Raw genomic sequence first — 25,369 nt, 5'->3', positions numbered from 1 at the left:
TCAAACTCAAAAATTTGCCTGCCTCTGCCTCCCAAGTGCTGGGATTAAAGGTGTGCACCACCACTGCCCGGCCTTCTAATTCTAATTCCAGTTCTTTGGTCCCTTTTTTTTTTTTTTTTTTTTAATCTCCAGTTTAGGCATCCACTGTGATGCCTATCCATCTTCATGCGACTAGATGGAGCTGCTACTCAGGGCTGGCCAACAATTTCTCCTAAATTTAATCACTCTGGCCCCAAATAAGGCTTTCCCCCAGACCTTCAGCCCACACCATCCATAGTAAGAACAGTAACCCATTCAGCTGTGCACACTGGATTCTGGGGGCTGGCTGTTGCCATAGCTTGGTCTGGTATAGAGCCAACAAGACTGATTCCACAGTCTGCCTGCACCGAGCTTACAGTCTCGCTGGGTACGGCTGTTTCTGTTTGCCTCCTATTTCCGGAGTATGCATGAGCATGAATATAATGCGTGTGATGATTGGAGAGTTGTAATTGGCCTCATCGGTCTCATATTTTGATGTGAAGCAAGCATAGTAAAAAGACTTGAGCTATGCTTCTCTGATCATTTGGGTATGTTTACAATACTCAGCTTCCTATTAAAAGCCCCATAAAAACTCACCAGGCTGAACTTTTAAGCCCTTTAAACAACGGGGTAGAAGATTGGAAATGATTTCCTTAGTTAAAAATAAAACCAGTACAAAACCAATCAGAGAGCCCGGGCTGAGAAGATTGGGGGGGGGGTTTCATGAGTGGGGCCATTTTGTGTGCTGAGCAGGTTCTTCAGGACTGCTGCTACCTCTGTCTGCTCACGGGACTTGGTGGTGCTAGCTTTCTCCCTACAGAAGGTTCTAGAGTCATGCCTGTGCTCTCCTGTGTCACAAAGATCCAGCACATCCAGAAGGATGGAATGACTTACTTCATTCCCACATGAAAGCCAGGATAAGGACTCCTCTGTCTCCCAGCACACTCGGGTCACATGTGGCTGTCTGCGGTTCAATCTAACGATTGGTTAATTAAAATTTAAATTCAGTTCCTCAGTCAACCTGGCCTCATTTCAGGAGCCCCAAAGCCATCGGGAATGAGTGTGGATACCACATTCCACAGCAGAGTAAAATATGACAGCATAGTATTTTATAGTGCTTCAGCAGCTATGTTAGAATAAACTTAGGGTTTTTAAAGTATAAATCTTGGGGTGCTAGATCCAGACATTTAACTTCAGAAGGTTTGAAAACTTGTTATTCAAAGAAAGCTCAGCTCAGCTCTCCTCTCCTTTCTTCTCAACACTTTTAAAGTCTTGAATACCATAAGCATTCTAATTTACACTTAGCAGTGACATCTATCTATACAGCCAGTCATTGCACCCCCCTCCGCCACCCCATTTTGGCACATACCAAGGAGATAATACGTGTGTGCACATGCATACAATACAGCCACAAAGTGAACGACTGTTTTTATATAGATATTTTTACAGGAAAGTTGCTGTGATGTCCTGCTCAATACTGAGCACTAAGAAAGTCACTGAGATGGTCAACGAAAGCAGGCGTGCCCTGCATTTGGTTAACCACGCACCAGTGTAGTGCTGGCACCTCCATCAAGGCCTACCGCCCTGTCACACACAGGCCAACCTTGTGAAACACACCCCGTACTCATCCGTATTTAGCACACATGCAGCCTAAGTCCATGAGCCCATGTCCCAACCACAAGTCCTCAACAATCCAAAAACCGCTAAGTAGAGCTGCGTATTTACATAAGAACCAGGAGATAGCGTGAGTGTTCATGATTAATGGTCAACAATCTGCTGGGCCAATATTGGTCTGGGTCCAGAAGAGGCTTGTAATAGCCATCCCCTCAGGGATGTGTGAACACCCCTTGGCTTCTTCTCAGTTCTTTCTGGAATACAGAGTGCTACCAATAGTGTCTGAGAGCACTAAAAAGCCATTTTCTTCCTCTATTTTCCTTTCTAGATCTCACTGAACAGAAACAGAAAAAATAAAAAGAATATAAATGTTAACGATAATCCTGTTACTTAGATCATTGCTAACAGTTGGTATATTTTCTCCTAGTTTTTTTTTTTAATTTTGCATATATTAAAAATTTCCCATATAAGCACTTCATACTCTTTAAAAACACACTTTCGACGATGGCTTCTTGTCCCACCCTATGGGGTTTCCACAGTTAGCCATTTGGGGTTGTGTCAAATTAAAAATAACATCTTTACATAAATCCCTGCCCACATGTCTGCTGATTTCCCAGGGATGAGTTCCTGGAAGTGGGATTGCCAGATCTGCTGTGTGTGAACATTTGCTGAAGCTCTTGACACATCTTGTCACAGTGTTCCAAAGAAAAGCTGCTCCCACTCGCATGCCCGCCAGCAATGCAAAGTTGGCTTCTGGCGTGCTCCAGCTAACCTGGAGCACTTGCTGTTGGTTTTAGTTTGATAGGCAAGCATCCTCTCTTAGTTCAGTTCCTTCTATTTATCCACAAGAATACATGTTTAAGTGTTTGTGCGACTGTATTTTCTTTCCCCTGAATTACTGGTTCTTAAGTTTATTTTTCTACAGAGATCTGACAGTTTACATTTTGCTAGATTAAGGGAATTTGACCTTTTGACCTTAAGCTCTGTTTGGTTGGTGAGTTGCCTCCTCTTCGGTCACATTGCTGGTGGCTTTTGAGCATGGAAGCACAGAATGGAGAGGGATTTCTCTTTACTGAAGAGTTAACTGAGAGAGTTCAGAGCAGCTGGCTGATGGTAATGTAGCCAGCAGTAGTGGTGACATCATGGTTAATTCTCCAATACTTTCTGTTTTGAGGATGAGAAATGGAGCATAAAGACAGGTTACCTACCCTATTGTTATGGAGAAGAACTATGCTTTCTGATCCCCTGGCTTTCTTCTCTTCTACACTGAAGGGAAAGAGTGTGCAGACTCACACCAACAGTGGGCACTATAGCGCAGACACAGTGTGAGACTAGAACTATGGATCAATTTCTTCTCTGACACGGACATGACGGTTTCCCAGAAAAGCACCAAACACTCGCAAACCAAGGAGCAGATCATCAATCACCACAGGCAAACTGTAAGCAGAGTTATCAGCGAATGCTGCGGGCAGGGCACAGATAACCACAGAGCAACCATAAGCAGAGGTATCTACAAACATCTTCGAGGCCTCTGTCCTCAGCACCACAGCTCGGTCCTCCTTTCGGAACGTCTGATTCCAGGTGTTTCAGGTACTACAATTCCACTTACTAGCAAAGCGGGATCTTTAGTTCTCTGAGGAATTCTATCCCAAGGCCAACTGGATCTCACAACTCCCAAAGCTGGAGACGACGCCTTTGGCGAAAGGGGGAGGCCAATGCCAATGACACCATCTGGATGCGCTGTGGTCCGCAGAGCCATGCCCACTACTGAAAAGCCTTGGGAAACACTCTCATAAAACAAAATGTCTAAAATTGATATTGCTAGTAAAAAGCCAAAGAGCAACTGAGGAATAGTGGCTCACGACCACAGGATAGAAAAGCTGTCCAAAACCAAAGTGGAAGCAAGGGAAACTGTGCTTAGATATTAATGCTTAATCAGCCCCTGGCAGCTTGTCCTGGGCTATGACAGCATTCCTAACTGTCACACACTGAGTCTGAGCAGATACCACGTATAGTGGTCATCAAGGGTATTGTGCAAGCTACAGGTATCTCACAGGACACTTAGACTACAACACTCCTTTGCTGGGGTGGGACTGTTCTACCCAAACGTGGGAAGAAGTAGTACTTCCTAAAGGAAAGAGCACGATGTTCTGTTTGGGTAGACGTGTATTTGCAATCTGCCTGTCTCTGGGTCCTTTCTACACTGTTCCCAGGACACAGGACAAACCCATCCCTTATATTAATACAACTCTATCATTCCTGCATCCTCTGCTCGGTTCCTTCTGCTAGCTTCTGGGCCATGTTACTTTGCAGCATCATGGTGTCTCTGAAGCAGGGCTACTTGCCGTTTAACATGATAATCTGCCCAGAAATTTACAAGGGAAGGATTGGGTAGTTCTTACATTTCTAAAGTATATTTAACTGGCACACAGTGTTTTCGTGGAGACACATCTGTAAGGCATAAGGAACACTCTCTGGGGACTAACACATTAGCTCTAATTATAAAGTCACTGGTGTTCAGGACAATGCCAGGAGCTTCCTTCCCCTAACTCATGCACATGATATAACCAAAGCCAGCCAGAAGGCTCGTCAGACCAAGAGGAACTTAATCTTCCTCCGGATTACATATATTTAAAGAATCTCTGCCTATAAAAATCCCAGGATCTAACTGGTGAGAACTGCACAGAACTGCTGTGGAATGAGTTACTGATGGTAGAGAGATGGCTCCGTGGTTAAGAGCACTGACTGCGCACGAGCCTTGGGTGCCCTCTCTCCATCTTCTATGCTACTGCAGATGGATTCACTTGCAAAAGCAATGAAGTAAATGCAGTGGTTTCCCTATCCAGAGGTTTCAGATCAGAGGCTCAACAGGAAGTGCTTGGAGGGAATCTGTCTAGACTAAGCATGTACATATTCTTCATTCTTGTTAATCCCTAAACAACACAATGACAAGGTATCTATACTGTGCCAAATATGCAAATAAAGTATATGAGAGTCTACACAAACTCTGCACTACTTTATGTTATAGATTTTTGTTATATCTATCTATCTATCTATCTATCTATCTATCTATCTATCTATCTGACTCTGTCTGTCTCTGTCACTGTCTCTGTTTCTGTCTCTCACTGTCTCTGTCACTATCTGTCTCTGTCTCTCTGTCTCCCCCCACCCCCCGTGTGTGTGTGTGTGTGTTTGTTGGAAGCAATGTTGCAATGTTCCATAGATACTAAGAGATGACTGTACTTTCTACAAGGCTAATGAGGAAAAGAGCATTCACAGAGAAAAAGAACTTCCTAAGTACTATCAGCTGCATTGTCTCAGGACCTATTGCTCTCCCTCAGTCAGTGGAGCTGCTGAGACATCAGTTTGTCAAGTGGAGACTACGCATGTGTACAGGCACACACACATGCTCTCTGTAGGTGACACATTTCTTTGAGACAGTAGTTCCCCTATTTGAATGTGCATGGCCATCACCCAGAGAGCTTGTGAAAGCACAGGCCAGGCTTCTGTGCTTGAGGTCTGAGCTGGGGCTGAGAGTGTGCATGCCTAACAAGCTTCCAGATGCTGCTGTTCTAAGCAGCGTTAATTCCCCTTCCCCCATGCCCACATCTGTTCCATGTAGCCTGTCCAGCCTCTGCAGCTAGGGGCATGCAATTGTCTGGCCCTGTGAGGATGCCTGTTTTGCAGCAATTAATGATCTTCTTGACCCAGTGCAATCTGTCACCTAGCGATACCTGGCTCATCACCATTAGCATCCACCAGGGAGTCTAACTGGGATTTTGAAGCTCCCTGTGGAAACACTCTCTTCCTTTAGGAAATGGTGGTCACTTGTTTCTCTCGTCTGCTTGGAAGATAGCTGGACTCTAATAACTGTAGGCAACTCTGCAGTGTGGGGGAGGCTGAGGCTTTTAAACATCAGGAAGCAGATGTACAAAATGTATTTGGTAAGTGGAAAATTTCATTGACTTTCTTTTAAATTAAATGGTAGAAAGAAAACTTGGGTATATTGATGATACTCCATAATTATTTCCTTGCTGAGATAAACCATGGCTTTTTAACAAGATCAGAATAGGAAAATAGTATTCTATGAGAGAAGAAATGGAATACTTTTGAATGTCAGATGCATAAATACATGTATACTGCAGGATATTTCAAATTCTCACATTCATTTTATCCCTTGGGAAGTGCTTTTAAATTATGGGTGGATATAGAAGTTAGATGGCATTGGATCTTTCCACTGAATGGATGTTAAGCCTGGACACTTTCTTTTTCATCTAGAATTTCTGACATCTCCCATCTTAGACACTTACACTAAACATTCTACAAAAAGGTTATAATGAGATATCAGACACAGGTTTCCTAAATTGAAATTTCAGGACCACTACTTGGGAACACTGGCCTTGAATACATATTCCCCAGGAGGAGCATCGTGCGGGGAAGATTCATCTGTTTTACCTGAGAATGGCTGATATCAAAAGCTCTGGACTGCTAGTTTATAGGATGGGATATTTATATTAGCGTAATCATGAAGGTGGTTTTGAGCAGTGTTGTTGACTGCCTGCCTTCTAATGACATGAGGCAAACAAATGTTGCTGTAAAGGGCCCTGCTACCAGAACATTCTGTTGGCTAAGAACTAGAACAAAGGTCTTTAACAAAGGCCCAGCATTAGCTCAATCGTCACTTAGAACGGGGAAAAATGGGTGATGGGAGAAAAAGCCCAACTATCAAGCCTGACTGCTAGAAGCCTGTAAGCAAAACCCTTCCAGGATGCAGTTGGCTTTCCATCCTCAGATCAGCATGTCCCAGAATGCTGTTGGCTTTCCACCCTCAGATCAGCATGTCCCAAAGAGAAGTTGTTGGCGGCAGCCTGTGCTCACTTCTAGTTCTCAAATGATTGCATGCACTTGACAGTGTTATTTGGCAACTCTATTTTTAACAGGTGTGGGTTTAGCCGCCTGTAAGCCCATCACGGTCATCTGGTATCACTGTCAGGAACACAACAGCCCCAAACACTGCCTAGGGATGAAATGGTCAACTGCCAGGAAAACGGTGTCTTCAACCCACTAGCCAGATGGATTAGGATCTGGGCAAGTGGGGGACGGACATCTGACAAGAGGGCAGGGCAGTACCTGGGCCTAAGGATACAAGTGGAGACTGACACTACTTCGGGTTACAGAAACTTTTTGAGCCTCAGGTTGTTTTGTATTTTAAAAGGAGATAATATCTATTTTTCATGTTGAAACAAGTAAATGCTCACCATTTTGTCTGACACAGAGAGAACATGGTAGCTGAGAGTTTATTAATGGTAGTGATGTGGATATTAAAAGGAGGGGTGGGCAAGATAGGGACTGCAGAAAAGGGAAAAAAATTAAAATGCTAGAAACATGTGGATCAGGTAAATCCATAAAGACAGAAAGTGGCTGTCAAAGGCTAAGTGGACAATGGATACAGAATGACTGCTAACGCTTCCAGGTTTGTTTAGGGGGAAATAAAATGTTCTCAAACTATACAGTAGTTTGCACAAGCTTGTGAATATGCTGACAACCATTTTAAAAAGTGGTTTGTTGCTGTTGTTGTTTTGACAATGTCTCACTATGTAGCCTTGGCAGGCCTGAAACTTTCTCTATAGACCAGGCTGGATTTGAACTAGAACTCACAGAGATCTACCTGCTTCTGCCTCGCAAGTGCTGGGATTAAAGACATGTGCTATCACTCCTGGCCCCAAAGGAATTCGACATATGAGAATTATATTTTAGCTTTCATAAAATACTGTGCTGATCCTCCAAAAGAAAGAACTAGAGCCCTAAAGTAATTGCTGAGAAGAGAGAAAAAGAGGAGAAAGAAGGAGGCCAGGACAAGAAAGGGGATGCATATGGTTTGCTGAGCAAGAAGAAACCTAGTGCGCTCAGTGTTCCACTGAACACTCTAGAAACAGTCTATTCCTTGACCATCATGGCTGACTGAGGTGTGGCCATTGGCTGACAGAATGCAAAGAACCATAACCCAAGGGCAGCACACTGAGAACCTGTGATTCCTCACTCTGAAGAAAAGGAAACCCCAGGCCCAAAACTGGAAAGGATTTCCCCTGAGGTGGCAGAGGTGAGCGGAAAACACATGGGCCACAGGGCCCAGGCTTGGGTGACTAACTCGGTTCTTCAAGCATATTCATGCCTCTGAGACAGGGAGATGTGAGGGTTAATGGAGGTCGGCGGCTGCTTTGCCTCGGTAATTGTGTGGGGAGGGCAGAGCTTGTCAGGAATGGCAGCTGGCATTCCGTGCTCCTGTTTATTGCAGTTTATCTCAGACAGTCATTTCCATTCACCTTTTAAAAAAACATGAGGCACAGCTGTGGCTTCACTTTAAATATTTCTCCTTCCAGCCTTTTATGTTTTTTCCCCCCTCCATGGGGTCCTCCCTAATCTTTCGCTGTAATTAGATGGAAGACACTTGGGACAACACCTCTGTGGGACAAAGCTAAGATTGCCAGGTCCTGGGACTGCACTGCTTCCCTTATTTTGTGCACAGTGGCCTGGGAACAGAAGGCCTCAAGGACAGAGCTGGAGCCAGTCTTAGGCTGTGTGCTAAACCGAATACTCATGAATTTCTTTCTTCTGTCTGCTAATGTTCATCTGGATATCCTCTACTTTGGCACAGCCTTGGGTAAAGAATTTGGAGGCCCATAGTGCATGTGGGCATTCTTTCAGGGCAGCACCTATTCAAGTAGCATATTTTTCTGTTTCTAATCCCCTAGAGGGAAGACTCGGTCTCCTTTCCATGATCTTGATGTAGCGTATAGGTGATCAACAAGGCTGCTGGGGAATGATGGAGGAGTTAGATGGTGGATGGATGGAGGGGAATGAATACATCAGGATGGTGAGAATATGCTGAAGGCCTTCTTGTCCTGACACATGCTCGGTGGTGGTGGTGGTGGTGCTGCTGCTGCTTCTTCTTCTTCTTTCTTCTTCTCCTTCTTCTTCTTTCTTCTCCTTCTCTTCCTCCTCCTCCTCCTCCTCCTCCTCCTCAACCTTCTCCTCTTCTTCCTCCTCCTCCTCCCTTCTTCTTTTCCTTCTCCATCCTTTTCCTTCTTCGCCCTCCCCTCCCCCTCCTCCTTCTTCTAAAGATTTACGTTTTTGTGAGTATGAGTGTTTGCCTGCACCTATGTATGTGTGCCACACGTGAGCCTGGGTTCTGAGAAGGTCAAAAGAGACTGTCAGATCCCCTAGAATGGGATTTACAGGAAGTTGTGAGCTGCCATGTGGGTGCTGGGAGCCAAACCTAGGTCATGTGCAAGAGCAGCATGTGCCGTCTCTCAGGCCTCTGTGGTTCTTCAGCAGAGACTCGGAAGTGAACACAGTGGAGCAGGGGAGTGGTGGGCTGAGCACATCCCTCATTCGTGGTCCAGACCTCCACTTTTTCTCCTAAGTACTATGATCTGTTCTCTATTTAGCTTGGTTTTGCTGTTGTTATTGAATAAGCTGGGTTCTTAATGAAACATCTTTGCTACAGGCAGGCCTTCCCCAAGGAAAAGGGACAGCTGCATAATCTTTTCCTTCCTCTGCCTTGGTGAATCTAATTTTAGTCATTGGAAAGTGACCTTTCCCCCTGAAGGCTGTTTGTCTGACTTTAAGACAACCCTGTAAAACAATCCCTGCACGCATGTGGTATTTATTAATGTGACCCATTCAGGGAATTAAGTAGCACCTGGGCAGCTAACACTGATTTTCCAACTGGTTTTGATGCTGGATCTTAATGAGGGGAGAGTTCACAGAAAAGGAGAGAAGGTTTCATTTGGGGTTTTATTTTTTATTCATAAGCATTTTATTCTCTCAATTAGCTATTTGTGCATGTGTTTTAGACATTTATATTTATAATGATGAATCAATGTAATTTTGGAGTAAAGTAAATGTATACTTGAGACACAGGCCCCATTACATTTAACTGGTGGATGCAAGACCAAAATGCCTGTAGAGGACTTTTTATGGCATTTAATTTATTTATTTTTTCCCTAGTCAACCAAAGACCAAAAACATTAAGGGGGAAAAAAACTTTTGAAAAGGAAGATTGGATTAGGTAAAGTGATTTTTTTTTTTTTATAGTGAGAATTATCTTTCTCATCTTTGTACTCTGAAAAAAAGCCTATGTTGATCAATTTCACTAGAAGCTCACAACAAAATTACAATTTTCTTCCCTCTAAGCATAATGAAGTCTTCACAGTGACCACAAGGATAAACAACACTCTGCACAAACATAAAGGCACTTGCCTAGGGAAGGTAACTCTGAAGCTGATTGACAAGGAGCCAACTCTTATGTTTTGGGTCTCACATTGTATACCTGTAGCATCCCACGTAATAGGTCATTTGTTTGTTTTGTACTAACCTATTCATATTATTTCTCCTGAAACTGAACATAGCCTTCTACTGCCTGTGCTTCATGGTGGCCTATACTGTGTTTTGTTGACCATGGTGCCTCTAAGCTCCTGGAGCTCTACTTGTTGGTAGCTTTGGCCAGCCCTGTCTCAGGTTGCCAGTGTAGCTCAGCTCACTTATTCCAGGCATCTGTTTTCCTCCCTGTTTCTAGGTAGGATACAAGCACAGTGGTCATGATTTTATTGTTAGCGAATTAGTAACGGTATGCCTTTCTTTTTTTCCTTAGTGTGAACCGATCTGGACTTTTTTTTTTTTTTAAATTAAAAAAAAAAAAAAAAAAGAGTTGACAAAGAAAACTGTGACCAGTTCTCTGGCATTGAAGACAGAACACAAGAGACTGATACCCTTGCTCTGCAGGGTTGGATAAGTGATCTGACTGATGGCGGAGTGTCCCAAGTGTCTTTTGTGTTCCAGCTTCCGCCCAGTGGGGGAAGGGCGGACAGCTGGGGTTTCAGGACACAAAGTCACCACACTGAGCTCTTAGCCCCTGGTTGGAGAACACCAGGGATGGAAAATACACAGGGCAACATGGCCCAGGCACTGGGATCTACCGAAAATTTACGTTTTACACCCTGGATAAAGAATACAAATTATGATGAGATGATAAGATATGCAGTAAATACGTCAAAGAGCCTCCACATTCGCACGCAGAGTTTAAGAAGCAGATGTCACAGCTGACCAAATTTGAGGAATGAACATGCTAGAAACTTCTTCCTATGTCTTACTCTGGGCAAAACCACTAATGACACCTTTGACTGAATGGAGGATCCTATTCTTCGTGTTGTCCAGCTAAGAGCTACACTTGACGTTTGTCAAATGTAAGGATGGAGGGCTGTATGTGTTTGGGCTTCTGTGGGCAGACAAGCATAGACTTGCAGCCTGATTTCATGATCTCACCCATATAACTAAAGCTATTTTTACTTGGGCCTGTTATTACCAGACAATTACCACATAAAACATTCCCAAAATATATTTACTGACTTTCAAAAGAAAAGGCAAGCAGAGAATCAACAGATACTGTATCAATTTTTTAAGACCCCAAACTTCTCTGTAAAACTTTTTAATTTTTTTTTCACTGTTAAAAACAAACTTGGATCCGTTAGCTCTACCAAGTAATTGTTTCTACTGAACTGCTGAATTATGTCAATAATTTTTTTTTTTAAAAAAATCCCTTTGTATAAAATGCTGCTTTGCAATGAAGTGCATAATAGAAATTCTCTAAGCTTTAGAACGCTGACATGTATGGTTTAGCTGTTCTTGTATTAATGACTGTAAGCTGGGAAGAACCGGGGGCCTGAACCGGGGTCTCCAAGCTTACTGTGGTTAATTCTGTGTATTTAGTTTTCCTTCAGTGTACAACGGCAATGACCACTGTGTGTGGAATTTGGCAACCTTCCTCCCTCTTAGAAAAATGGTCCAATTGTTTATAAACAAAAGCGCTCCCCCCCTTACCTTCTTATAATTCCCCTCCAAATCCAATGGGGATTCTCGACTGATGATGTCATCATCCATTCCATCACGGTCCAAATTCATCCTTTAACTCTTTAGAATTTCACTTAAGAAATAATCTCCCATGAACCCTGACAGGCTGAAGTGCCAACTGCCCAGTTCCTTGGTTACCACTCATGCTGGCATGAAGAACCTGTGCCTGGCTGTAGTGTCCTTGCCCCCTTCTGCCTCAGACACTGCCCCGCCTGGCCTGCCTGGATTCTTTCTCCTGGGCACTGGGCAGCTGCCTGCTGTAAGGCGCACTCCGTTCCTGACAATCGGCTTGTTGAGAGAGTCCAGCCTGCCTACCATCTGCTGTCACCTTCCCTGAATGATCTGGCCCAGATTCTTCTCCACAGCACCTTTCCTGCTCCCAAAAGGGGAAAGGAGGGACAGTAAGCTTCCGCCAGCTGACCCGACCCCAGTTCAGGGCCCAATGTTAACTGGAGTTTGGCGAGGCACTCTGAGGCCAGTAGACTGCCCGCAGTCTAAAAATAGACACAAAAACTTGCAGCCCGAGAGATCTCACTGTGAGCTCTGTCGGATGCTCCACACAGAACGAAAACTATCATTTAAGGTGACCCATAAGACAGACGTTTGTCGGTTTTCTTTTTCCCATGGCCAATGGGAAGCACTTCATTTCTTTTTTTTTCCAAATCATTTACGAGATGTAAAAGTTTCATTGTCTGGAATGAGCACTAAGCCCAAGACTAAGACTGATTCTAACCCTTCTCTGCCCCAGGAGCACGGCTTTGTCCTACTAATATAGGCAAGAGAAAGGAAGAGGATCCATCAACTTCCCTTTTAAGATTCAGCCAGTGGAGGGCTTTTTCACAGACGCACGCTTTCTTTTCTATTGCTCTCTTTACTCTTTTCCCATGGCTTCTGGGTTTGTTTATGGGTTTTACATGCAGCCGGGGAAAGGTCCACAGCTGGAGGATGTTTGGCTCAAAGAAGCAGACAAACAGAACTTCACAGGCACACACTCAAGCCTACTCATACATATCAAATTAATACTCCCATAAACAACAACAACAAAAATGCTATTACTCCAAAACAAGAGTTTGCAGGGAAAACCAACCAGAGATGAATTCAAAGGCCAAGCCTCCACTTAGCAACGGGCCTTACCTTCTGAAATCTTCACACGGAAAATTGCAAATGGACAAGTCAATCAATTCTCATCACACACTCCCGAGCAACTGCAACATTGTTAAGAACAGTTCTGAAGGAAAATGCCATTCAATAGAACCTTGTTCCACATCCCAACCTTCTGCTCACAGGCTCACCTTTAGCTGTTTACCTCCGCAAATATTTTTAAATTCAATTTGTGTTGGACTTGGGATGTAAACATGGCTCAGTGGACTTTATGGTAGCCCTGTTTCTATCAGGCAAATATTTTCATTCGCAGCCCAGATCCAAATCTAAATTCTTTTATTCCATTCCCTCCTCCCCGACCCCATCCCAAGCCAGTCCTCTCTGCTCCCAAGGGGATGAATAGCCCTTTTGTAAGGTATCACACGGATAAGTTTCATCTTGTGGGATACATTTGCAAGACCTTGTCTTACTCTAGTCCAGACCCCTGGACTCTCATTCCCGATGGCAGTGTCCGGGAGTGTTTGTCTGGATTGTGTGGCAATGGTGGCCACTGAGGGCTGGCTAGGGCTGTGACCACAGTCACTAAGGTCAAGGCTATGGGGTTGAAACCATGCTCCTACTTTGAACAATCCTCTTATAACCTAACTGATCAGAGGGGGTGGCGGAGATGAAGGAAGCACAAATCTTACAGGATGTGCAACCATGTAACAACAGATGTGCTTTACTGGGGCTAGGCACCTTACATATTTCCTCTATCCTTCACTAATCCTACAGAGTATGTGTTATTGCCAGCTGCATTTTATAGCTGGGGGGGGGGGGGGGAGGAGGGCCCCTAGCCACTACCTAAATTGCCATAGTCAGGTAGGAATTCGAATCTAGGTGCTCTGCCTTGGTGGCCCACATGATAAATGGGTATGCTAGAGCCCCCTACTGGCTGATCCCAAAAGCAATAAACAGGCGTTTTTGTTATTGTTTGTTTGTTTGTTTTTTTTTTTAATTAGGATGTGTTGAAGAAAAATCCAGCAGCACACCTCAGTCATATACTGGCTTGTTTTCTAAATCACACATCTGGAACACCCAGCATGCACTGCTGCAACCCTTCTGCTGCTGGCGCCTTAGGAAATGGAAAGAAAGCTTCCGCCCTCAGGACCTAGCACACGGTCTAGTGAATTTTCTCCTCTGCTTTACCATGGAATTCTCACGAGCCACAGTAGCTTCTTTCTGACAGCTATTACTGTGTTAGGCCTTTTTCCCCCCATTAGGGATTTTGTGGTTAGTCACTTTGTTCGGCCCACAGCGCCTGGGACGTTGCTTTGCCTATGATGAGCGGTCACTGAGGAGCTGCTTCGAATTCAAACAGCGAGGAGTAGATGTGTGGCTGGAAACGTTTCTTCCAAACGCTCTGTCCAGTGAGAAGCAGCAAGAACTAACATTAGTGTTTTTTCAATTGACACAGTTTTGTGGGGCTCCTGTGAGGCTGGCTGGCTGCAGGAGGAAGGCCACCTGTCTGTAGGACACTTCCACGGAGCTGTTAGGATGGCTCCTTCAGAAGAATCATACACAGCCTACAGGGTGGAGCCTAGAGAACTGGCTTCCCCAGAGGAGAGGCAAAGTTACTGTGGCTGGACTCACTCTTTGTTTCTTTTACATCATGGTCAATTTTAGTCACTCATTTGGGTCCCTATTGTAAGTCACTAAGCAACCTACAGCTGATAACGAGCAGGACTGAAGCTATAAAAATTTAGAAATCAGAAGACACCGAGACACATACAATTCTGATAATATCGCTTTAGCTTCATTATAACTGGGTTGGCTTCAGTATAGAGTTGAAATTAGAAAAACTACACCTTTATCACTAATCACACACACACACAAATTATACAAACAATAGTACATTTGTATTATTGTATATTATATATATTCAAATATATTCATATATAACATACAATAAATATTGTATACATAATACAAACATATTATTAATAATGCATGAACTATATATGTTTGCACATACAAATGTATAAATACATGCATCAATAATGTCATCTTTTAGAAACAGAACACTGAATCCAACATGGAGATTTCACTACTGTATTAAAAACTATGAGGATTGGCAGTAAGAAAGCACAGAAGGAACTTCCTTCTCATCCTAAGTAAGTACTGTGCTCCCACAGGCAACCCAGAGCCACCTCCCTAGAGGGGGGTTGTGACAGCTTGCGGGAGTCTGCCTAAGCAGAGCAGTTGAGATTCCCAAGGTGAGTTCTGAGCACACAGGCTCACAGCTCAAACCCTCTCCAGGGGATCTGACAGTCAGGGTCCTATCATGCTCCACAAAGTGATCATTCATGCTGTCTAGAGTTTTGCTACTCTTGGGGCAGAGCATCAATAAAGCCTAGGGGCCCGTAGAAACACAGTCTCAGGTCCAACTGGAAGCCTACCAAGTCAGAAGCTGTACTTCCAAGGATCCCTGAAACTTCTAGATGCCTCTTATATTTCCGAAGCACTTCTGGGAGAGCTTAGGGAAACAGACCATTATCAGCCATCTTTCTTCTGTTTCAGACTGCATTTCCGGATAGGGTGGCAAGACCCTGATTTTTGTTGCTTGAGATCAGTGGTGTAATAAACTTCACTTCCAAGAGGTCCTGATGAACACAAGGCTGGATAAAACAAATCCAGCCACCACCTGGCAGACAGGAGCTGAATATATGGTGGGAGGCTTTGTAGCAGCCATGTTAGCTAAGACCACACCATTATGTCTGTCCTTCCTGCAGAGAATGGCCTGAAAGGAACTAGAAGAAGACAGGCCTAGATACTAATGCTGTCTCTCAGAAATGTGCTTATAGCCTCTCAGAATCTGAGGTTGAAAGCACCACTCCCTACCCTGAAATCCAAGGACGCCAAGCCATGCTCTGAATGGCAAGGCATATTTCTCCTGTGATCTAATGCTTTTAAATGATCATTATCAGCCATCGGTGGAAATTATTGACTCTGAGAACCCTGCGCACATTACTGGGAAATCACTTATGGATTATCAAAAGCCTCTCCTATTCACAGGTGGAAACTCTAGTTAATCTTCATTAACCCTTCAGCCTTCTGATCTGTTCTTTTAGCACCCTCATCCCTTCTTCAACATTACAGTCTCTTTCAAACAATTTTTTCTCCTATGTAAAGCTCATCTGAATCTGGTTTGCTTTTCAATTAAGGCATTCGTATGGCTGGGGAAAAAAATCCATGAAAATTTGCAGTGCTTTAAGAATTGTAGGTTAAAAACATTAAAATACTGACATTGGGGGTGGGGGTAGGAGGTCAGGAATGGAAGCCACCCATGTCAAATGCTTTTCCATACCCAAGAATGGAGGACCACATTAGTAAATCTTCCTACCAGGCTAACATCCTGGGTCCCAGAAACTCCTCTGCATTCATTCTGACAGCCCCTAGCCCAGCTTCCAGGTAGGATCAGCAATACTCTCATTATATTTTTCTCTGTGTCCCACTCCATAATGGTTCTCTGATTGCCACGAGGCTTCCCTGATGGCTGCTTTCTTTTGAACTCAAGCAATTTTGTCAAATTACTTTCTATTTCAGGAGGCTGAGTAGTTTCTGATGCTTCAATCCAGTGGAGATCAAAGTTTGAAATTCCCCCCTGGTATAGAGAATATAAATATATAATGAAAATTGGCTCGGTTGGTACACAGGCCTATTAATGGTTCTTCTGTTTGTGGAACTGTGATTGGTCACCCAAGAGTCTATATTTATATGTACATACATACACATGTGTATAAGTGATGTGGGGGTTTCTACTCTCCAAAGCTTCAGTGCAGTGATGTGTATCACAAAGGTGTCCCATTTCTTTCTTTCCTGTCCCCTGTCACCACCATCCATTCCGTTTAACATCTGTGGATTAAAACGGGCTTTAAATATTGACTTCTTTAAATCACCAAGTCCAGCTCATGAAGACTGAGCCCCTACAAGAGTGGCCTGCACTATGCGTCTATGTCAGATGACCTTTACACTGAATCTTAAAGGATCATCTTTCATCTACTCAGCCCTTGTCACTTGTGCTTCTTTTTGTGAGAAAGCACAGAATTAGATTTTCAGACATCTTGGCTAAGACAAACATATAGACATTTATACTCAGAATTACTTTCTTAATTGTTACTGTTTGAGACAGAATACAATTCCCTAACCAGGCAAAAGAATTAAACTAGAACACTCTTAGGACTATCTACTGTGAAATCAAAACTTCCCAGCAAAAGCAAAATATATAGACAGATAAAGACAATTGAATTCATACTTAAAAGCCTGTATCAAAACAGTGCATTAAAACACCTTGAAGCTCCCTTTTCCTCCTGAAGTGGTGTGGTTCTTCCCCCGCCATGTGCAGATGAACATGGAATTCTTGGGCAAACTCCAGTGTGATACCTTATTCTCTCATTCTCAGGAAGGGAGAAGGAAGGGAGCTGGTGTCACCGGAGACAGACGGATTTCTTTGCTTCTGTCCACATTCCACAGGATCCACCTGAATCTGGGCTTGCTAGGCTGTTTACTTCTCTTTCTACTGAGAATTTGAGGGTATCTTGATGAACTACTTAAACCAATACACTCCCTAGTTTGATTGTTTGAGACCAAGATAGGGTATCTTTTGTTTTGTGAGCTGGGCATGACACTTCCACAGCAGTTTGCTCCAGAAAACTTAGTGTTCTGTGAAGCAGTGAAATGACCCCTCTGTACTGTAAAGGAATAACAGTAAAATATGAGAGGTAGTGAGAATGCTCAGTGGGTAAAAACAGTTGCTGCCAAGCCTGACTTTGATATCCGGAACCTACAAGGTGGTGGAGAGAACTAGCATCCTGTCCCTGACCTATCTTGCAAAATGAATGAATAAATAACCCCAAATTTTCAGAAGATGCAATGTTATTAACAAAAGCATCAGGTGGACTTGGTAGTGCAAGCCTGTAACCTCAGCTACTTAGGAGGCTAAGTCACCAGAATCATTGGGCTGCCATGTTTCAATGACAAGTTTCAACATGTCACAGCTCAGTGGTAGATAACTGCATGATGTTCAGGAGGCCCTGGGTTTGGTCATAAGCAGAGGTGCAGGGAGGGAGAGGGACTGAGGAAAAAGAAGGGGAAGCAGTGGGGAGAGAAGAAAAGGAAAAAAAAAGAAAGAAAGGAAGGAAGGAGGGAGGGAGGGGAGGGAAGAAAGGAAGAAAAGAAGGGGTTGAAAAGGCAGCTTATGGGTGAGTGCTTGTCTCAACTAAGTATGGATGTACCTGGAAATAGACCATGATGGCCAACTTAGTGGAATCCCTGAGATAAGCTGGGGGAGCTAAGTATAACGAGGGACGAAGAAGAACTGAATGCAGGTAATGGACACGAGTTCTGAAGGAGAATATGAAGCTAATTGTTTTTCTAGTTCTAGTTGTCATGGTTTTGTTTGTTTGGATAGGTGCATAAAATACATTTAGCATTAAGTAAGTGTAACTTAGCACATAGCTTCAGAGATTCTATTTTGAAAGTCAATTCTAGTTGTATAGAATTCAACTAGTGCCGACCTTGGGTCTGCTTAATTTTGGTGTGTGATATTTTTATTTATTGCATATTTATTTTTAAATAATGAAGCTTACCAAAAAAAAAAAAAAAAAAAAGAAGAAGAAGAAGAAAAGAAAAAAATACAAACATGCCTGATGATGAGCGTCAGGATGGCAAAATCTTGGGGTGAAATCAGTAGGCATGGAGGGATTTCCCAGACTGGGCTGGGATGAGTGTATCTCCTTCATTCACCAACCGTGTGTGGCCCTGTGTATCTGTTCTGGCAGACAGTATGTTAAAAGCATTGGTAATGGGGGCTCAGAAGCCTAGTAGCTGGTCCCTATAGTGCTGGGGTCAGCTTTGCTGATTCCCTGCTGCAAGGCAGAGATCTGGGTTGCTCTCTGATTCTCAGGGCTCAGAACATACCAACAGCAGAAAATGGGAGTTTGCTCCAACAAGCATTTAATAAACATATAATCTATGTGTGTAAGGCAGAGCCTTCTAAAAATTGACACAAGAATCGTGTCTTCAGGAGTCTTTCTCTAATGGGAGACAAAGACCCATGTTAGAGCCTGGTAAAGAGGCCCTAACGGAGTAGAAAGAGTGCCAGGGAGACATTTGATGGTGAGGAGGAAGTTTTCTGCAGGAGGTGGTGGCATTTGTGCCTTAAAAGTAGCTGGCAAAAGGTGTGGGCAGGTGGTGTGTGGGCGGAAGGCATCCCAGCTTGAGGCAGCACGGCAGGGACAAAGTGTGGGGGTAGCATGCAATCTGGAGGGAGGGAGGGAGGGAGGGGGGAAGGAGGGAAGAAGGGAGGAGTACTTAGTCCAGGGTTTGGATCCCTGCCAGGCCTTGAATCCATGCAAAAGTGTCTGGAATCTATCTGAAAGGACTGGAGAAACATTACAGATTCCTGACTGTGCTTAAAGAAGGGACTCTGGACTGGGGAGGGAGGTAGATGAGAGCTAGTCACGTGCCCTTTTATCTCTTCTCCTCCTTGTGTGTCTCCATTCTCACAGTGGCTACTGTAGCTAAGAATTCAAGGGTGTGATCTGGATCAGAGCTGGTCATTTAAGGGACAGCAAGGGAGACATGAAAGACTGTCATTGTTTCTCCATGCTGTACTTACCCCCAAACAACACTGCAGGAGAAGAGAAAAAAAATATTTGGAAGTTTTTAAGCTCAATGGACCCCATTGACCTAAACTTGTGCTTACAAGTTAACAATGTTTCTAAGCTGTCCATCAGAAACAATTTAGAAGAATTTGGCCTTTTGAAGGCTGCCAGAACTGAAGCTGTGGGCAAGATTCTTTGCTAGAAGAAGAGATTGGCTTCCTCCCAAGACTGGAAAAATGGAGGTTGACAGCTCTGGCTTCTAACAGGGTGAAGACTGAAAGTGTCATTGCGTCTTAGTGAGCTGGAGTTTCCTGTGAACCCAGGGAGATCGGAAAAGCAGGGTGACCTGAAACTATCATGGAAAATTCCCCAGCAGAATTCCTCTGCCCACTCTCCCTTGGCTCAGGTTGCTCGGGGCTCAGGATATCCAGACACTTGCTTCAGCAGAGACATATAGGCTCCTGGGCGACATAATCACCAACAGAGCGGGATTGATTGTACTTCTATCAGCCTGAAACGGTCGGGACGGAAGTGACGCGCGGCCTGATGAGGTTCCAAGATCACAGAAGAAACAGTTGCAGGAGCAAGGTGGCTCTACATTAGCGATGGCTGACTTGCTTGTGCAGAGGGGTGGCCTCTGGCAGAGGACCAAACAATGGTCATGCTGTGTCAACAGGCAAAAGCCCATTTCAGAGGTGAGGAAATGGGCATAAGGGGAAAGACGGTAGCCTGCATCTCTCTCAGAAAAGGAAGTCCACAGAGGGAAGGAGGCGAGTATGTCCAATGCCCTTTCACTTCATCAGACATGTCTGCCCATGCATGCTACTAGAGGCCTTAGAAAGAACCACTCTCATACAGCAATGGAAACTGAATACAGACAGACAGTGACGTGAAATCAGTGCCAATCGATGGTGGTAAATGCAAATCTGGGAACTATAATGAAAAATAGAAAAACTTAGGGCTTATGGAGTAATTTCAGAGAAGATGTCTAAAGAAAAGAAAAGAAAAGGCACCCCAGAAAAGATCTGAAGAAAGAATAAAGGCGGAGGGTAGAGCTGCTCAGTGCCCTGTGAATTCCAGAAGAAGGGTGAACCATGTTTTAGCACAAGTCTATACCCAATGGTAAACGTGAAAAGCCTATGGGGGGTTGTGGTGGGTGGGGTGTGGAGGGGAGGGTCCAGGTGGACCAGAGGGACTGAACCAGAGGAGTAAAGGCCAGCAGAATGGACTCCAGGAGGAAATGGAGGCAGGGGATGGCTGGGTGGAAGACACTGGTGTGAAGTCCAGGTTCTGTGACTAACTGGGTTCCACTTCTAAGGGGGATGATAAACTTTCAAGATATTTGGGAATGTGGCACATGATCAGACTTTGATTTTAACAGCTTATTCTGGATACTATGTTGAAAGCACTCTGGGTGATGAGGGACAGAGACCAGTAAGCCATTTAGAGGACTTGGTTGACATCTGATGATAGCAATGGCAGTCATCTACATCTATATATGTGCACCAAAATATGCACACAGCATTCAGGAGACTGGAGTCTGACACCCCCCCCCCCCCATAGCCGCTCTATTAGGATGTCCTCCAGAAACCCCAGTAGACGTCAATGATGGGAGAAAATACTCAATCCTCCAGTGAAACTCTGGTAACCCATTAAGAGCGCTCACCTGCTGGGATTGGTGGCACTCAGCACTGGGGAGGCAGAGGCAGGATGACATCTGTGAGTTCTAAGCCACTCTTGTATACATAGTGAGATTCTGATTTAAAAAAAAAAATTAAAAGCTCCACTAAACCTAAGCAATATGCCACAACCTCTCTGCACTGCCATTTTAACAAATGAATAGGCCCTAGACAAAAAAAAAAGGGGGGGGGGCAAGTTTCTGAGAAAAATAAATGTTGATAGCACCAGTGACTTGGGACCCCATCAAGCTAAGGATTTAGAGAAATCACTTTTTCTAAACCCAATCGTATGTGACACCAGATGGGTTCTAAAACCAAGGTTTCTAAGAGGGATTAGGACTTGGCATCAGGGCTAACACTTCTATTTTCGTTAGCTAGCCCCGAAGGGAAGCATTTCGGAAAAGCCCATACACTTGCCCCCCGCGGGTGATCCACAGTCAGTTAACTATCACTGCAACCCTAACACACATAATTCTACTGCGGAAATAAGCAATAACGACTTCAAAACTATTAAACACATAGTGCCACTGTTAAGTACTCAGTTCCTGTCAAGTCACATCTGTCTTCCTTTGGAAGAAACATTTGCCTAACGTGCCCCCCCCAAATAAAACTGCTGATACTGGCCAATTTTTCACCTTCCAAAAACAATGACTTTGTGTTTGGCCCAAGGAAAAAAAATATAGCGAGTGATCCTCTAGTAACCTCCCCTTCAACATAAATTACAGAGCTTCTCTGAAAAGGGAAGCGGAAAACTATTTTAATTATGACACTAATTTAATCTCCTGCAGCCCCATTGAGCCATCCACACACGAGGCTCTCCATGGATGCCTGATGTACCCCACCCTACATGTGTGCCTCTTCTCAGCTCTCTGACTTTCTCATGGAAAGAATGCTCGTGAAACACAAATCCTGATACCTAAGGATCTATACGGGGAACTAAATGTCTCGTAAAATGAAAATGCTATAAAGCAGGCCTGTGATTATAAAATTCCTATTATTAAGCACAAAAATAGTACACAGACATATTTCATAGGCATGCTTTACTTAGCTAGCAACAGCTGCCTTCCTGGAGTCTTGTGAAATGCACCACTTTCCGCCTGCAGACATTCACACTATGAAATTCGACCCTCAGAGAAACACCTGCCTGTCTCAGGTAACCGACCTCTCACAAGGAAGAGGCATTGTTAGGTTAGAGAGCTGGTCTCTGAGAAACTCCATCAGGTGAGTAATATATCAGTACCAACCACCCAGGATGTGCACCAGCCTTGCCAGCCACTGCATAGAGCAATTTCTCTGAGAACATTCTTGCTGTTTACAGTGTTGCCTCTACAGCCCAAGTGGGAGGGAGGAGTTACGAAACACTCAGGTAGGGAGCTTTGGAAATTATCTGAAGTGTTGAATTCCTAACCCCAGATAGCAAATTAGCATATCAAAAGATGAACATGTGTTAAATTGAATTTTTTTTTCTGTGTGAAGTTTTTAACCCACACCGGTACTGTAATTTTTACCTACTAACCATCTAAAAGAGCATACTGGCAAAACCAGGTTCATAAAGATATGTCAGTGCAACTTGAAATGTCAAATGCCTGCTGACTGGTTTATGAAAAACTGTAAGATCATCAATTAGGACTTTTAATTTAAATAATTTCCTTATAGACAGTCTTAAAAACTGGACCCTAAGTAATTGACCTCTTATGCAATGAACAATAATCGCAATTTTTTTCAGTTTTGTACGAACCCCCTTAAATTCAATTACAGTTCGGAGCAGTTTCTCTTATTTGCACAGACCTACAGTGTACAGAGCACACATCACCACCATGTAGTCCACAAACGCTTTAAAGGCCAAAGAAGCAGCGTTTCTGCTCCATTACTCCTCAGAAAGCCTCATTAGAATTCAGATACTGTATGCAATGAAGGCCGGGAGTGGAGCCCAGGATGGCAAAAATCCCCTGAAAATCCAGCAAGAGGCAACCTGCTGCCCTAGAAGAGGAAGGCCTCTCCCATAGGGTGAGGGCCTCGGAATCAGGCTTTCCAACCTTACCTGGTACGAGCAGTTCTCCTGATGTACCATCTCAGAACATCCTAGGATGCAGACCCCAAAGCTGGACTGCTGGGCGAGGCTGTGCAGGGGAAGCGCTGAGCATCCACAGGCGCGGGAGAACGCCCTGGTTAGGCAGGGGCTCCCCGCAGATTAAAATGGATGCAGTTCCGCTGAGCAACCTGCGCAGTGGCACTGCCTGTGCTGGGAAGCGCGCAGCCACCGAGCTAGCTCTGAAGCCTCCAAGCTGCTCTGCTCCTCCGGAACCGGGAGGCAGGCTGCTGAGCCGAGCTGGGACCGGACTGGGGGAGGGGGCGGGCGCATCACCCGCACAATCAGCCAATTATATTATAGGCACAAAGAAAAGGATCTGTCTGGGGCTGGTGTGACCTTCTGGTGCTTTATGAAGGCAGTTAACTGATGTGGAAACATTCTAGTACTCATTATAGAGAAAAAGGCCAGCGAGGGAGAGAGAGCGAGCGACAGACACAAATCAATGTTGCAGTTGGACATTCCTAACCTTCTACAGCATCCTTCCTGCCCACTAATGCTGTTTGATTGGTGATTATGAAAGCCTGGCCTTAAGGGTCTTTTCGGAACTTTTAACATGCTAAAGAGAACAGCCCATTCTGAATACATACATGCAAGGTTTGTATTCATGCTTCATTTAAAGTATCTTGTCAACTTTCTGACTAAAGGAAGGACTTTCATTAAAATTATTATTTTGTAATTTAAAAAAGACACCCCATTTACTTTTTCTTAACTGTTTTTAGTCAAACAAAAATATGACACAACCATGATTTCTATAATTTTTGGAGAAGCTTATTAAGATGTTAAGGTTGGTATTACTTACTCATTACATGAAAACTAAACTTTTCTTTAAAGGTAGGTCTTGCATGTATAAATTACCCAATCCATGACTTGAATATACAGACACCCCAAAACAACACAGGTAATCTCTGGGACAGACTATCCTCAAGAGTCTGCATGGGAAGAACTTGAGACCTGTAGATCACAATCAAATAAAATACACGTTGGATCATGTATGTTTCTGGAAGAAAATGGGGGTCAATCTCTGAATCGTCTCAAGGGCCACTCTAGGACTCTACGGTGTGTAGGAAAGAGGAAAGAATTCTCCAACACAATGACACAAAGTTAAGGGGAAAAACAATAAAAATTCCTTTTTTATATTCCTTGGTTGCCCAAAACAATTCACACTGTCGTTTCTTTTGTGTCTCTGTGTAAGGTGCGTGTGGACTTGTCCTGGCAAATGTGTGGCGGTCAGGTTGGTTCTTTCCCTCCACCATATAGGTCCCAAGGCTCAAACTGAGGTCATCAGCCCTGATGACAAGCACTTTGACTCACTGAACTATCTATCTCTCTGGCCCTTGTTGACATAAATGGTCCTCAGAGAAACCTTGCCTGGCTTCGAACTGTCATACTTTAAAGAAAAAGTTCCCAAGGCTGATCCTATTTTAGTTTTACATCCAATTTTAGTTTTAGGGTTTGCCCATGTGCACACCCATTTCAGACCTCATATTAGGAGTATAAAAAGTGGTAAGAGAGGCCCAACCCCATGTTCTCTAAATTTGAACAGTGGGTTCTAGGTAAAGGACATGTGTCCTGAAAAACCAACAGTACAGCGGCCATATTGGACAAAGAGCATTTGATAATAACGCAAGACTCTGGGGTAGTAACAAGTTTACTTAACCTTAAGATGGAAAGAGGACCAAAACGCTACCATAAAGCAAACCAGTAAAAGCAGCCCACCCAAACTCCAGCCTGCCCGGCTGTACACACAGAACAGAGATCTGTATGGAGTACAGGGGAGCAGGCGTCATGAGCGGCATCCCACAGTCTCCAAGACAGAGCATCTCACGTCAAAGGCTGTTGGAACTTCACTTGGGCAATGGGCTTGATCTCACAGCTCTGATTCCTGAATCTACAAGTCTAAGATGTGGAAAGGAGTCTAAGACACATATTCTCTCTCTCTCTCTCTCTCTCTCTCTCTCTCTCTCTCTCTCTCTCTCTCCTTCCTGGATGCTGTTCTTTTTTAAACCTGGGGGTTCTGGGATATATTACATAAGCTCCTGAAGACATTTATCAAGTGCTGTTTTTTTTTTTTTTTTTTTTAATGGTCTAAACACAATCCTGCTCTTCACAGTTGCTGTTCCAGAGACAGTGGGAGTGACTCAGAGGTAGTTTTTGGAGAGAACAGATTTCTGACACTTGCATCCCAGATGCTGTTAAAACACTTCCCTCCCAAAAGGTGTAAACAAGACAAAAAGGGACAGATGAAGCAGGCTTGTCTGAATAACTGTCCACCAGAAAGGACTTCATGTTATGATTTATGTTATGATTTACCA

At 43.9% G+C, this 25,369-nt stretch overlaps 1 protein-coding gene across 6 annotated transcripts in view; it reads right to left on the bottom strand.

Annotated features, from left to right (window-relative positions):
- Positions 1–25,369, bottom strand: part of Schip1 (schwannomin interacting protein 1) — a 154,329-nt gene that overhangs the window by 31,064 nt on the left and 97,896 nt on the right. The window contains exon 1 of one of the 6 annotated variants that reach the window (XM_034499916.2): positions 23,007–23,271. The exons of 4 other annotated variants lie outside the window; for them this stretch is intronic. In XM_034499916.2, coding sequence (XP_034355807.1) covers positions 23,007–23,036 — 30 coding nt within the window. In that variant the 5' untranslated portion in view covers positions 23,037–23,271. Of the gene's footprint in view, positions 1–11,511; positions 11,839–23,006; positions 23,272–25,369 lie in introns of those variants that run through there. One more of the 6 variants, XM_034499915.2, reaches the window with a different exon arrangement.

The sequence above is a fragment of the Arvicanthis niloticus genome, chromosome 4, assembly GCF_011762505.2.
Source record: "Arvicanthis niloticus isolate mArvNil1 chromosome 4, mArvNil1.pat.X, whole genome shotgun sequence".
Lineage (NCBI taxonomy): Eukaryota > Metazoa > Chordata > Mammalia > Rodentia > Muridae > Arvicanthis > Arvicanthis niloticus.
Note: the sequence above shows the minus strand (reverse complement) of the source record. Positions and strands in the feature narration are given on the sequence as shown.